This window comes from Trichoderma virens (genome assembly GCF_000170995.1).
Source record: "Trichoderma virens Gv29-8 chromosome Unknown TRIVIscaffold_83, whole genome shotgun sequence".
Taxonomy (NCBI): domain Eukaryota; kingdom Fungi; phylum Ascomycota; class Sordariomycetes; order Hypocreales; family Hypocreaceae; genus Trichoderma; species Trichoderma virens.
This window is the reverse complement of record NW_014013666.1, coordinates 574,742-590,405: the sequence shown is the minus strand read 5'-3', so window position 1 is coordinate 590,405 and position 15,664 is coordinate 574,742. Positions and strand designations below refer to the sequence as shown.

Here is a 15,664-nt window from a genome sequence, read left to right as displayed (position 1 = left end):
TGAGCGCATACTGCATCGGAAACTGAATGTCGATTTTCAGCGGGCTCATCTCTTTTCTCGTCAAGTGGTCCGACTTGACGTGACTTGGTTGAGCTTTTAGTACGAAACCTTGCTTCAACCACAAGCCAGTTGTATTAAACTCAGCATTTTTCTTTTGGGTTTTTCTTCTGGGTTTCAGGATTTTCCAAAGATTCATCATTTGCATTCCTGTCATCATTTCGTGTACGTGATTCTTGATACGACTACCTAACATATACGCACAAGTCTCGCCCATTCGGTGCCAAAGCCCCTAAGACACACGGACCACAATTGGCTGATCAAAATGGCCAATGTCCTTGCCCTTGTCATTCCGAATTGACTCGTTGATGGAAACAGGGTGCATCTGCGCAAATGCAGTCTCCGCCGTGACGCTGACCTCTACCCACGCGTTGGGGGGAAGCACCAACGTCTTGCCGCTGACCGTGGCGATGGTGATTTCCCAAGAGGCAGCGCCCTCTTTTTCGCCCGTCTTGTTCACCGTGGTCGCGAGCTGAGGTACGTCGTCGGAGCGGCTGATCTTGACGATGCCCTTCTTGGGCGGCGGGTTGGAATCTGACCGTGATCCCGAGCCAGTCAGTCTGTCCTTGAGCTTGCTTAGGTATCCGTGGCTCTCGGCGCCTGCAGTGGTCTTGTCAGTGTCCTTGTCTTTCTCTTTCTCTTTCTCTCTCTCTGTTTCTTTCTCGGATGGAGGTGCGGGAGGCTTGTTCTCCTGGTACTCGTAGTCAGAAGTCGTGAAGATGCAGTCCTTGACCTTGCCCGAGCGGAAGCCCAATGTGATGGCTGCAAAGCGCACGGCCTCCGTGGTATTGTTGACGCCGCGGATGGTCAAGGTCTGATCGGGCTGGAGAGCCCGGATAGGGCTTGTTGACCACGACAGGCTGTGACTAGAGATGAGGGGTTGCGACGTCTTGATTTTTGGCTTCACTTCGACAAATTTCGGCGGCTGCCCGCTTTCCACTCTGGGGACCTTGATTACCCAGTCCTTATGTTTCAACCTATGCGTGATTGTTAGAACAAAGCTGATCTCTTTCTAAGCTGGAGCGGACCGGAAGCTTACTTCGCATATCGGACCTTGGCGTTGAGATCTCCATATCGACCAATGACGGCATCCTCGAAAATCAGGGTGCCGCTGCCCGGATATGTGAACCGGCCTGCCGCCTTGAGATGTTTTCGGATGTTGCCAATTATGCGGTCGAGCTCTCTGGTCATGCGGGTGGTAATGTCCTCGGTCAACACTGCCGTATGATCTAGCGTTTTCATGTTGTAGGGGTTATGCTCTGCCGTTACTTGGACATACGAGGATTTGCCGGGAGGCGGCGGATCGACGACAATGTTCAGGTGTGAAACCAAATTGGTATCATTCTCAGGAACAATACGCATCTTGATACTCCACTCTACCGTATACTTGTCGCTATTTTCTTGTGTCAGCGATCCATGTGGGATGGAACAGAGACGGCCATCGTGCATGTGAATGAAGGAATGAATGAATGGTCTTTGGAGTGCTTACTAGTTGTAGCTGGTTGGGTTGTCCCAAGCGTCCTCGGTGTGCGTCCACTCCTCGAATTCATCAACAATAGTCGTGCCACTTAAAGTGAGCTCGGCATTGCCAGTGTCCCACCTCAGTGTGGTATTCATGGTGTCTATCAATCAGATCAGCGCAACTCTATGGAGCCACAAGTTGGAGCTATATTGACTTACCTTTGGTCTTCGCCCGGCCCCAGTGGCTCTTGCCCGGCTTCTTCTCAACTCGGAGTGGTTGCTCATTCACCTTGTTCCACTGGTACGAAATGACCTTGTGGGCATTCTTGGGATCATAGATGGGGGTATAGTCGTACTTGGAGTCATTTACACTCGGATAATTAGGATCGTAGCCAATGACCCAAGGCAGGTAGAGCGGCCAGTTGTCAGTAGGCTTCTTCACCTCCCAGTAAAATTTGTAGTGGTAGACGTCAATAGCCTGGTTCAGGGATCGGAACTCAGGCAAGAGATATTTGCCAAAGAAGATCTGGTGGTTGAGGAGGAAAGTGGCGTTCACGGCTGGGTTGTTAGGGCTGGGCTGCGTCGCGAAGTTGCCGGACCATAGGAGGCGGGGTTCACTGGGCTTCACGCCCCCCCCTTGGACCATCTCGAGGTACAGCAGACAGTTGCAGTCTCCAGCACCCCCGAAACCTGTTTGGCCGTTCTCTGCACCATTGGGCTCGCTCTTGTACTGATGGACCTGGTGAAGAACGTCCCTGGGAACTGGGAGTTTCCGTCAGCGACTTGTTCCGTTGCCTGCTTGTATACAACCCTTACCGTATGATGGCATCACGGAATCAACTGTGAACATGTTAGCACTGGAAAGTTTCTCCATTCACATATGCGCTTACCTGTTGGCGGCTTGAATGACAGACCCAGCGAGTTGTGTGCGTCGCGCTCAAACGAATCGGCCCATTCGCCCAACCAGAGGGCCAGGCGGCGTGCTGTGCTTACGTTGTCCTCATCGGACTTCCACTCCCAGTACGGCACTGGTTTCCCTTCAGAGTCGAGGCCGGCCACTGAGCGTTCGTTGTCGAGGCTATTCCTATTTTGAAGTTGAGCAAAGCATCCTGACGCCGCCACAGGGGCCAAGGGAAGGTGTCGACGACTCACCAGTTTGCGCTGGACAGCTTCATATACAAGCGCTCAACAGTATAATCACCGGGATGGTCAAATCTCTCTCGGATTCGCTGGCGCTTCTCCTCGGCCCTCTTCCTCTTCTTTGGGTCCGTGATGGTGCTTGGGTCCGGCAAGGCTTCTGGCACCACGGGGACTCGGACAGCAAAGGTCCAGTGCTTGAGGTCTTCAATCTCAGTCTTACCATCGGCGCTCTTGAGAGAGCCATCGTCAAAGCTACGTGGCCAACAAGGTTAGCGGCTCTGTATCACTTCCTAGAGCAGAACAATGGGACGAAAAGAAGACGTACCGCACCAGCAGCAGCACCTCGTTCAAGTTGGCCGATGGTTCATCGGCGCCAGGGATGAGCACCTTTGGAGCCTGTAATGTGCCCTCAAAGGTACCAATCGCGGGATCCTTGAAGTAAAGTTTGCTCAATTCGCCCTTGTAAAGGTCAAAAAGAGCCTCGAAATGGTCATTGATCAGTCCCTGTGATACGGCAAGCACCTGATCGTAAGCTCCGTCGTCGGTGCGAGTTGTGGTCTCGAGGCGAGACACGTAGTCCCAAAGGTCGGCCATGATATGGTGATGAAAAAGCGAGGGCGGCTTTAGAATGGGCAAGATGGTTCACGCAACGTTTAAAGAGTCTGGCTGGGTCCAGCATGGGCATGGAGGTAACTCTCCGACGACCAGGCTGCTTTTATATGTCGAGGTTGACTCGTTGAACTGAATACGGGACATTTTCTGGTATGAGCATGAGGTGAGGTAGAGACCTCTTCGCTGTACTTTGTCTACCCAATTCAACCTAACGTAGGAATGCATCTTGCAGCGAAACGGAGCTGGCAGGGGGATGATGCCTCGATGGTAAGGGGGAGGTACATGCGCACAAAGCTCACTTTTGTTCTTTGTTTGTACCTTTCCTGCTCCTTACACCTCGTTGCTGCGCCCAAAAGCTCAATCCCCTCTTCCTATCTTCAGTTTTGGGCCTCAACCCGATGATCTTCATGGTCCAGATCGTGTGGGGAGTATCACGAGTATTGATTGTGGCGAGCTGAATGCGTTGTTGGCTGTCTCTGGACCAATAAAAGCCTGAGACATGCGTTGAGACATGCGTTGAGACATGCGTTGACTATAGAGCGACATGGGTAAGGTAGTTTTTCAGCTGGTGACGAACGCGGCTCAGTTACGAAACTGCCTAGTTGAATTGTTGAGCTGCATGTACCTACCGAGTAAACTGAGGCCCGCATCTGCATCTCAACTACCGAAGCGGGCCTCTACATTTCAGCGACAAACCGTCTTGGATGTCCGCGGCATCTCGCGAGCTGCTTGGCTAGATGCCGTTGGCTTGGGATGACCAAGACCCGCACGGGGATGACTCCGGACCGTCCCACACGGCAGGGAATGTAACCCACTTCTGCACGTTGCATCACATCTTCACCAGGAGTCGACGTTGGTAAAGACACAACCTAGTAGTATGAGCAAACGACGGGCTAAGAGCTGAGCCATGCATCTCAACCACTCGACATCACCACAGCGGGGAGCCAGCATTCATCCTGACATCCAGGTGTTTGGCTGGTCTGGCCCAACCCGTTACCTTCCGCCCACTTCCCATGGGCCATCGTGGCCTGCACATACTAAGTCTTGATGATCCCGTTCTTTCAGATTCCTCCAGTCAACGTAGGTTGTCTTTGCCTTTCATCATAATACCTCACAATGGACGAGTTCTATCAATCCCTGAGAGTCAGCGATACCATCATCGCCAGCATCAGACAGCGTGTCAGAGCTGGGAAGAATCTGCTCGATGCTCTACGACTCGCACAGGCAGAGCAAGAAGTCGATGAAACTAGTCGTCAGCGACTGCTGCTTGCTGCCGACATTCTGGACATTTGCGGGAAACAGAACAATCTTTGTCTCTTGCTGCTCAAAGACGGGGCAATCAAGAGTCTGAACGATGTCGCTCTCAAGTACTACTCTACCAAGGACAAAGTTCCGGGTGCTGATGCCGTTCGCGCTGAACTTCTATTCCGCGTCCCTACAGCAGTACTTAGCGCCGTCGTGGACAATGACATTCTGGCATTGGACTCCATTGTTCGGGACTCTGTATCTCGTGTCTTGAAGCTAGCTATCGACGAGCAGTTTGACGTCCGCTCCGGCACTCTGGGGCTGTTCATGGCTCGGCCCGCTTGTCAAGATGAGCTATCTAAGCTATCCGCCCAAGATGCACAGGCCGTACGAACAACACTCGAGTCCCTGTATCGCCTCCATCCCTTGGTTGTTGATGCCGAGCACTTGGGGGCCTTGATTGGCACTCGTTACACATCCGCCCGCGTCATTGCTTCCAGCGATCGGGACGAGTTCATCCAGCTGCTTGAAGGGCGAGGCTTGAGCTTCGCAACGGCCGCGAGGATTCACCTCGAAGCCGAGCGCATCGACCGGCGAAACGATGCCTTCTGGGCTGACATTGTCCGAACACGGCGCGAAGTCCCCGTCCTTGCCATCAGCGGCTTGAACCAGGCTCAACCGCCGCCATCCTCGGATGACCAGGATACCAACTTGACCACCTTGTTCAATGACCTCGACAGCGTTGCTGCTGAGAACAGCACTTCTGTTTTGGGCCCAGCATCCTATCTGGTGGACCTTTTGAAGATGCTCAGCACTGTCAACTTGTCGATCAAAACTGTTGAACCATGGACCATCAAAGACGCTTTGAGTGCGCTGGATGTGTTTCTTCACAGACGACCCGACATTGCTACCACAAAGCTTTCCAAAGTCGACACAGAGACTCCCATGGCATATCAGGATCTGGCCATCGAGGTCATGGAGCAGTACCTCAGTCGCAGCCTGAGCACGGAGGGTGGCCAAAAGGTCGACGTGTACGCAGCCGTCAGCCAGCAGCTGGCTCCAATGACCGCATTTCCATATAGTTATGCCATCCTTACTACCCGCGAGCTCTTGCAGGCTAGAGGATACTCGCGCTACGAGCTCCTACGGCGTTTCCAGTCCGACCAAGACCTGGTTCGTCGCGCGTTTCCAGGTAGCCCAGCATGCGAGAGGACTTATGCGGCGGCGGCCGAAAACCTTCACGAACGACGGCTTGCTGCCGAGTCACTCAAGCTACAGCCTCTCGACTTCCAGGCCATCACTCAGGAGGCACTCCACAGTCCCAACTTCGTCCGGTTGCTCCAGGGTTATAACAGGGAGATGGCATCGAAGACCTACAGGGAAGTAGCAGGGTTGCGGCATGCTGGCGAGTATTGGGGCTATGAGGCAGACCCAGTCGTGGATGAGGATGGTGAGCACGACGAGACCAGTTCTGCCAGGACAGCCACCTGGAAGATGGTGGACTCTGCTTCCGGGACTAGCTTGCGGCTAATCAAGGAACAATTGCTCATTCGTTCCGGTCTGTCACCCTCGGAATTGAACATGGTCCTGAAGACACGCTACATTGGCAAGCGTTTGGTGGTGACGCTGGCCAGCGGCGACGAGTTCAGTGACCGCCTTCAGGACATGCGACTCCAGGAATCACCTCTGATCGGCGACGTCGAGGGCGTTGGAAGGCTCTCCGAGAGGACATGTCTCGACCTCCAGGCGTTCATCCGACTCTATCATCGGCTGGGCTGGTCTATCGAGGCGACTGATGCGGCCATTGCTGCTCTGGCTCGTCGGGCTCAGATCTACGAGAAGGACGCTTATCGACATCATGTTCTGGATGGCGGGTTTATCGAGCGCCTAGCAGCAGCAAATCGGCTGTCGACTCAAACGAATGTACCACTGACGGAGCTTTTGCCGTTATGGGGGCCCATGGATGCGCAATTTCCATCCTCGCTCTACACTGTGCTATTCTTGCGTCCCGGCCTCGTTCAGCAATATCCATCACTGAATCTGGTCGATGGAGAAACCCTGGTCAGCGCAACATTTGGCCAGAACATGGGTGCTCTCCTCCAAGCACTCCGTCTTACTCAAGCTGACCTGCTCGTGCTGATGAAAATCGTTGGTTTCGGACCGGATACGCACTGGAGCTTGGGAAATATTGCGCAGCTGTACAGCCACCAGCTGCTGAGCAGGCTTCTGAATCTTCCAATTTCGCGATATTCCGAGTGGTGGAGTCACTGTGAGCAAGTGGCCAACCCGTTTATGGATCCACAAAGCACCTTGGTGGCACTGGATCTATGGCTGAGCCTGCCCGAAGAGATCCCATCTGTGGAAGCAGCGCTCAACTTGCTTGTCCCTGTCGAGAGCGACCACAAGTCAAGTGTCAAGGATCTGGCCTTGATTTCACAGATGGTGCAAGGCATGGCTGAGGTCGAATCGCAATACGCCCCTTTTGTGGCGGACAATATTTCCAGTATCGAGGAGGCCCAGCTTTTCACGAGCGAGGCATTGCTAGCTCTGTGCTCTCGTGTTTTGGGCCCGATCATCTCAAGGACGGCTGTGGAGGTTATAGAAGGTTTGTTGACTCTTTCTCTTGCATCTCTCAAAGTCTGCTCTAACACGGTTCTTGCTCCAATCAGGTCATTTCACTTCTGATAATGGCCTTCTTCGGATCTTCAGCGAGCAATTCAAGTTGAAAGAAGTAGAGATTAGTAGGGAGCTTCTCAAGCCTCTTGAATCAAAAGTCTCGGACTTCCAGAAGCAGGAAGATGAAGTCAGGTCCCGTCGAAAGAAGGCCATTCGCTGGATGATTCCGGAGCTGAAGCGTCGGGGAATGGAAGCCGCAGTGCAAGCCGCGCTGGCCGCTAGATTCCCAGATGTGAAGCCCCAATTACTCCAAGTGTTCTTCTCAGCCAAGACTCCTTCAGGTAAAAGTTACCAAGAAATTTTGACCGAAGTATGGGATAACTCTCGGGCCTGGTTACGCAGTGCAGAGCCCATTGCAGAGGGAACTTACTTCTTCCCACCAGCAACTACTGAGTACGCTTTCATCAGCAGTTCAAGCGGAGGAAAGCTGATCGTTGATGACGAAGCTGTCGAGTTCCTGTCCGGGGCCCCAAAACTTATTACTCGTCCTAAATCTCTGAATCAGGGCCAGCCGTCGCTTCTGGAGTTCTCTCAAGGGCTCTCCCTACAGACACTAAGCTTTTCTACATCTAAAGGTGAAGCAAGCTTCAATGAGACGTCGGTGTTCTCGGCGTCACGAGCCAAAATTATCTCCCACCATCTGTCATGTTTAGAACGATGCCTGAACATAGCCGAAACTTTGAAACTGGGTCCTGAGGAAGTGAACTTCTATCGACAGCGCGGGGTGGACTTGTTTGATCTGAAGCTCAATGATATGCGAACTCTTCTGGACTTTCTCCGCATCCGCAAACAGTTTGGAGCCTCTGGTACATCTCTTGTTGGCTATTGTCAATACCTTCAGCGAGCTTCGAGACGCATTGCTGATCAAGCGGGTGACCACGACCAAGCCAAGGCAGAAGAAGACAAAGCAGAGGTGGAAAAGGCATGGGCCGAACTCGTCGCAGAAACCCGCCAGGTAACAAAGCTCACAGCCGAGAACATTTCTATCTTCTTTAACTTGCAATGGCCTTCGACGTCAGCCTCAGAGGCGGCCATGAATTTGTTGGCTCGGAACCTATCGCCTCTCCAGAAACTGGCCGATTGTTGTGAAATGTCAAGTACGCTGGCCGTTTCCATCTCGACGCTCCACCAATGGTCCCAGGTTTCTCACCTGCCTACGAAGCCTGAGGACTTTGACTCGATCGGACAACTCAAGGCTTCGCTGTCATCGGGAAACGCGACGAATGCGCTGACCTGCGCCAGAGAATCTCTCGCTTCGACACAGCAGCGGGTTTTGCAGGAGGCCTTGCTACGATTGCCAGAATTCAAGGCCAAGAAGATCACCACACCCGATGATTTGTCGGCTGAATTGCTTATCGACGTCAAGATGGGCCCAGCGATGCAGACGTCACGCATCGCCCAGGCCATTGCCAGCGTTCAGCTCTTCGTGCAGCGCAGCCACCTCGGCCTGGAAAAGTTATACGGCCTCCCCACCACCGCAGTCAAGCGGCCGCTGTGGAGTTGGATGAGCAAGTACACGCTCTGGCAGGCGAACCGGAAGGTGTTTCTCTATCCCGAAAACTGGGCGGACCCGTCGTTGCGAGACGACAAGACGCCTGCATTTGAGGAGCTGGAGAGCAAGATGCTACAGATGAATCTTAACAAAGACCTGATCAGCCAGCTTCTTCGGGAATACGTCTATGCCGTCCACGAGGTGGCTGATCTTGATGTCCAAAGCTATCTGTGGGAGGCGACCCGAGGATTCCGTGGAAACTACCATTTCTTCGCCCGAACGCGTACGGCGCCCTTCGACTTCTACTATCGTCGCTTGGAAGTAACCGGCGCCTCGGCGGCATCCGTTCGATGGAATTGGCTGCCATGGAGCAAGATGGAAGTCGAAATCCCTACCCACGAGGTTGATGCAGACCACAAACCACTTAAACGACCCGGCAGCTACCTCCTACCGGCTCTCTTTAAGAACCGGCTGTTTCTTTTCATCCCGCAGATCACGCGCCAGACGAAGCCAGCTGCACCACCGACAAAGCCCATGATGGAGGCAGCACAAGACGCCTCCGGGTCGAAGCCTCCCGAGCAGTACTGGGAGGTCAAAATGGCCTGGGTTGAGATGCGCAACGGCAAGTGGTCGCCCAAATACGTCACTGCGACCGGCATCAACGTCGAGCCGACTACACCAGAAACTGCACCAGCAACTGCATCTGGCCCAGCGTTGCCCTCTATCGCATCGTTTCGATTCCGCCTTGAGACACGTAACTCTGGGCAGAGCCTAGCCATCAATGTCGACAAGTGGAAACTAGAGACCGATACCCCGGCAGTGAAAGGGTCCTTTCAGAAGCAAGGCAGCTTCGAGATGCAAGGGCTGCTGCTACGACTGGTGGAAACATCGTCGAGGTCCGCTGTTGGCTCGTCCATTGCTGGTAGCGTTGCCTTCTCTCGGATCTCGCACAAAGAAACCACCAAGAACGTGGAACAGCTGCGCAAAACCGTCCAAAACTACGCCGTGGGAATTGACCCCAAGTCGAAGCAGAAATCGCTGCTGACCGTTCCGAACCCCAAGAGCGTAGTCGACGACAAGTATGAACTCACGTGGCTACTGACTTATGATGATTCGCAGTTCAATGGAACCTCAGGTCTTGTAGTAGAACGGTCCACGTCGACTCAAGTCGAGTCCTTCTTTGGGTATCCGGACATGACCGCGGAAGGGGAAATCGACACCACCAACAAGACCACTGTCACGACACACCCCCTCACTCACGAAGCCTCGCTGAGCCTGGTCGAGGAGATTGCCGACAAGGAAGGCTACGAGTGCATTTTCGAAGCCATGGAGACACTGCCCAAAGACAAACAGAAACTGGCGTTTGGTTACGATAGCAACACGTACAGCGAACTGGCTACTCCTAGCTCAGTCTACAACTGGGAGCTGGGTTTCCATACTGCTGCCCTGCTCATGGAAAGGTTGCTGGCTACCCAGCAGTTTGATCTCGCTATCGAGGTCTCGCGCCTCGTATTCGACCCCGTCCGAGACGATGTCAACCTTAAGCAAACCGAGTTTAGCTCCAACGCCGAGCCACCGAAGCCTTTATCCCGACTAGACAAGTGTTGGCGATTCATCCCATTCAAGTCTTCGAAGCTACGGTTAGCTGGCTCCGTCAGGGACACCATCCAAAGGCTCGCCCCTGGAGAAGCCAAATCCAGCGACATCACCGACTGGGAGGCGAATCCATTCTCGCCACATGCCGTTGCCCGTAACCGACCGGCCGTGTACATGAAGCGATTTGTTATGAAGTGTATTGAGATTTTGATCGCCAGTGGGGATCAGTATTTCCGCCAGAATTCTTTAGAAGCAGTTCCGTTGGCTACCCAGCGCTACGTTGAGGCTTCCGCGTTGTTTGGGCCCGCCCCTATCGCGATTGATCCGCCCACTAAACCTGTCACTCGGAGTTATGACGAGATCCGACACCTGGTGAACGACTTTGCTACTGCATCAGTAGACATGGAACTCGAGTTCCCGCACTTCATCAATCCCATCATGAGGGGTGGTGGTACTAGACTAGGTCGGGAGCAGCAACCCGATCTTCGCAATGGCACCCTCGGCTTCGTACGGTCCACGTATTTCGGTGTCCCGGCCAACCCGCAGATGCAAGCCCTCCGTGATCTCATAGACGACCGGCTCTATAAGATCCGAAATGGACTGGATATTAATGGCAACCCCCGTCGTCTCCCATTATTTGACCCACCCCTAGATCCTGGTCAGCTCGTTGCCGCGCTGAGCTCCGGCGCAGGCCTCTCGAGCTTTGCACAAGGGCTAGATGGAGGGCCTATGCCTAACTACCGTGCCAGATACCTGCTGCAAAAGGCGTTGGATCTCTGCGGAGAATTGCGCGGTTTCTCTGACTCGTACTTGTCCATCAGGGAGCGACAGGACGCTGAGGCAATGGCCAATTTACGTGCAAAACAGGAGACTGGAGCCTTGGCCCTCATGGGCGAGGTCAAGCGACTCCAAGTTCAGGAGGCATCGATGGCTATTGACGCCCTCGAGGAGACCCGGAAGTCACACGTCTCCAGGCTGCAGTATTATCTTGCCCTTCTAGGGGAACCAACAGACCATGTGCCGACATCTAAGACCGAATGGGTGGACTTTGACTTTGGTATAGTTCAGCCTAACAAAGACGAGCTGCGGATGAGTCAGGAGGAGTGGCTGGAATGGACCTTGACAGACCAGGCAAGACACTCGAATAATGTAGCGACTTGCATCGAGCAGAACGCAGGTATTCTCATGGCTTTGCCCAGCTTGACCGTTCAGATTGAGCCGATGGGTGTTGGAACATCGTCTCAGCTTGATGCCTCAATTATTGCTAGGGGTATGATGGCTGGAGCTGGGGTCATCAGGGCCGGGGCCCAGGCTTCAACTGACATGGCGTTCCGAGTATCTCGCAAGGGTCAACTGGTCCGCCAACTACAAGAGCGCAAACTACAGGCCAACATGGCGGGTCGCGACATCCAGGGTATCGACAAGCAGATCGCCAGCCAGAAGAAGCGGATCGAGATCACCCAGGCAGAGCTGCGCGCACACCAACAGCAGGCGGCCGATGCAGCGGATACTGAAGCGTGGCTGCGCTCCAAGTATACGTCTGAGAAGTTATATTCGTGGCTCGAGGTGCAAACCCGCAAGCTGGCTTACCAGGTTTACCTTTCAGCGCTCGACATGGCTAAGACGGCGGAGCGCGCCACGATGTTTGAGTATGGACCGAGAGCTCAATCATTTCTGTCAAACGCCTACTGGGATGAGTCCCGGGACGGGTTGTTATCGGCACAGCAGCTCACGGCAGCGTTGCATCGCATGGAAAAGTTCTACATCGAGAATACAGCGCACGACTACGAGCTTACCAAGACTATCTCCCTGCGGCAAACCTCTCCTTTGGCCCTTATCGACCTTCGCACAAAGGGCGTCGCCGACTTTGAGATCCCAGAGGTGCTCTTCGACCATGACTTTCCCGGCCACTATTGCCGACGCATCAAGTCCATCTCGGTCACCATCCCCAGCATTATCGGTCCCTACACAGGCGTCAACTGCACTCTGAGACTGCTTGAACACCGATACCGCCTCAAAGCCGGGACATCTTCAACGGGAAGCTACTACCTCGCAGATACCTCCAATGACGAGCGCTTCCACACGGATTCCATCCCCATCACGTCCATTGCCCTCAGCACGTGCAACCATGACAGTGGCGCCTTTGAGCTCAACTTCAACGGCGACCGGTACGTCCCATTTGAGGGCGCAGGGGTCATCAGCAGGTGGAAGCTTGAACTGCCAGGGCCGTTTCCACAATTTGACTATCACACCATCAGCGACGTGCTCTTTACGGTGCAGTACACTGCCCTTGAGGGCGGGGCCATGTGGAAGCAGCAGGCTTCAGACGCGGTGCGCAAGTTCCGAAGTGAGCTGAAGGAGGATCTCGGGCACGAGGGTGCGCTCTTGTTGGTTGATCTGCGTGCTGATTTCCCCAATGAGTGGCGTCAATTTTCGGCGCAGATAACCGCGGCAAAGACGCAAGAGGAAAGGAGGAAGGCTGTGGTGATGAATCTCAGTCGGATACCGCATATGTTGCCTTTCTGGAGCGCAGGACAGGGCGTGACGGTGCAGAAGGTATGGGTGGCGTTACAGCCGGGTAAGGATGGATGGGAGGAGGAGAAGGGAGAGATGAAGGCTTTTGGGGCAGAAATGGTGAATGATGCGGTTAAGTCTGGGAAGGAGTTGAAAGTGATGGGGGTTGGAGAGCCACTAGTGAAAGAGATAAGAGAGGCAGTCTTGGAAGTGAGGGTTACTCCAGAGAAGGTGAAAGGGGTAGTACCGAAAGGCTGGTGGCTAGTTGTGCAGTATACACAGGGGGCATCGTAGAGGATATATTCTAGATGATAGAAGTATTTATCTAGACTTGGTGTTAGATATTAGGGCTATGGTGAAGGAGAAATTTAGTGACGACCATCGCTTCCGATGGAGGGATAGAAGAGAAGATTGGGAACATAGCATGAGAAAAGAAGGGATTGTCTATTAACCCCCTTTGCAATTGGAGGAGCGGTCTAAATCAGAAAAATGCCATATCTCCTTTCAAGCAACAGAAAATTTGGACCAGTCGTTACAACCCACAAAGGCAAGTTTAAACAAAGACTTTTCTTTCAGACCAGCGAATATGCAGCGCTTAAATACAATCGAAAGTGTTGCATACAACATTTACAAACAGCAAAGGCCCACGAAAAGAAAACCACTATATAAATACTCTTTCGCAGCCTCTTCCTTCTGTATTTTCATCTCATTTCTCTCTTTAACACTCGACACTTAATCTCCTACGCCTGCTACTGCCTCTTTCATCCAGAACACTCCTGTCTGCCCCCCGGCAGTAATGAAAGAATTTTGACTATCATTATTGAACTCTCTATTTGGTTCATTACTTTCCAATACTTTTTCTCATAACAGCGCTTCAATTTTCACCTAATACTAAATTTCTCATCGAATGCCATCATAAAGACATTTTAAAGGCTCCTTTTATCGAATAAACATGGAGAGCGAACGCTTTGATCTTTTATTCCAGCTGGCCAGTTGCCTAATACATGCCCATTTCACAGCCGTATACATTCTCTTCGACATCCAACTAGGGCAGATGAAAATCTATATTGAACACCAAAACCGATTCCCAGCTCAATCTTGTGGCTTCTTGGCCGTTTTCCTTTATATTCTCGTGACTCTCAACCATGCGCACGAACTTGGCCGGGGATTTTGTTGCTTCTTCAATAACTGGCGCAAACGGCCTTCAGAAAGTGGAACGGCGTACTGGTACTATATCAACGGTGGCTCCGACATGTTTCAGCTGGTCAAACTTATCATCTGGTTGCCGCTTTTTATCGTCACTTCCGTTGCTATGGTAGCCTGGATTGATGAATTTCGGGTCAACGGTGAAGTTAAGAATATAAACTACTGCATTGCATGTATTACTGTTATGGCAATTGATGTTGTTTGGGCAACGGTGACCCTCATTAGGCGAATTATTCTGACCTATAAACGGGGTGCATTATGATTATGTATTGCACACAAGTTGAGGAGGCCGTTGAGAAGAAAAAAATGATAAGGGCAATGGGCCACCTACGTGATAGACATAGGGTCGTTAATAGGTTTAATTCAATCTACTCCTATAATTTCATCGAACCTCGTATCTTCCTCGTAGATATGATTTGTACATAATTGGGAGAACTATTGAGAAACGGGAAAGTATACGCTGGGAGTCGCTATAATATGGGAAAAGCTGGGCTGAAGAGGAAGTGACTTGATATAAACGGATCTGTGAGAGCTAAATTCCCAAACCATTGGCATCAATGAACAGTATTGCCGTACTTTATTGGATTGTTGATACTACAATTGATCAGGGAGAGATATGTACATGTAATTAGTGCATACTATCTGTTGGTTGTTGAAATACGGCATTACAAAATACAGGAATATGATTATATCGATATACTCTTTCGCTTTACGCCGAAACTCGCTATCGCCAATATTCGGACAGTTGATAACAACGGTTTTGAATCAAAATGGGTGCAAAGTCGTACAGCACCAACATCTACAGATACTAGCCAAAAGTGTGTACACATTTATACATACGCCAATATCCAAACATTAGAATTCTTCATAATCAACTTAATTCATCAGTTTTCGATCTAGATAAATAGCTTCCATCAAGCACTCCTTAGATGAGAGTAGCGCACCGTTCAAACCACAAATGCCGATCACGTTCCGCCCCTAGCTCTCAATCTTTAAATAGCCGGCCCAAAAATCTTAATTTCTAGGTCCACTCTACCAAACGTGGCATTTCTATAGCGAGACCAAATCACGTTCGTGGGCTTAGAAGCTAGGTCAATGAACCGGTCAAACGCCTGTGAGCAAATGGACGTGTTGGTTGTGCCAGAGTGGCGATGGCCTGTCTCCATCAGGCCCTAGACTTCTGGTCGGGTATTTCCATCAGCGGAGAACTGGGACAAAGAACGGCGAGAGGCAGGGTCGAGCGCTTGGGATCTTGATGATAGTACCCAGTTATAATTCGCTGTCGGGCAGAAGCGAAGTCGGGCAGACGAAACCAATGATTGAGCCATTTTGAGCCTACTGAATGTTTTCTAGACAACTTAGTGTATGTTGTAGTTGGGTACTTGTATCAACGCATGCCTAAAGCTTTAGAAAACATTTGTAAGGTACGGTCTAAGCGAGAAAGGTGTCATTGATCTCTTTGAAGCAACAGCCAACCTAGACCAGTCATCCCATCCATCAAGGCAAGTTTGAACAAAGAGCTTGAAACCCGCAAAAGGGCGGCGCTTAATTAAGAATAAAAATATCGTTTATATTCTTTGTTGATGAAAAATGCTTCTTATAAATACTACTGCTGGTCTCGTCCTTCTACGCAAGGTTACGTTCAAATTCTCTTCTTCTCACCAC

The 15,664-nt window shown here is 51.9% G+C and overlaps 2 protein-coding genes across 2 annotated transcripts; one reads left to right on the top strand and one right to left on the bottom strand.

Annotated features, from left to right (window-relative positions):
• Window positions 1-98: 98 nt before the first annotated feature.
• TRIVIDRAFT_231349 (uncharacterized protein) lies at window positions 99-3,252 on the bottom strand (the record flags this gene model as incomplete). Its single annotated transcript, XM_014098287.1, has 8 exons — window positions 99-1,034; window positions 1,097-1,450; window positions 1,547-1,679; window positions 1,738-2,280; window positions 2,335-2,358; window positions 2,409-2,602; window positions 2,671-2,910; window positions 2,984-3,252. 8 exons carry the CDS (start codon window positions 3,250-3,252, stop codon window positions 290-292), a joined length of 2,502 nt encoding a protein of 833 aa, XP_013953762.1.
• Window positions 3,253-4,509: 1,257 nt separating this feature from the next.
• TRIVIDRAFT_132119 (uncharacterized protein) lies at window positions 4,510-12,703 on the top strand (the record flags this gene model as incomplete). Its single annotated transcript, XM_014098286.1, has 4 exons — window positions 4,510-5,952; window positions 6,010-6,975; window positions 7,646-10,204; window positions 10,256-12,703. Coding segments are annotated over 4 exons (7,416 nt in total), but the record flags the coding sequence as incomplete, so codon positions are not given.
• Window positions 12,704-15,664: the final 2,961 nt, after the last annotated feature.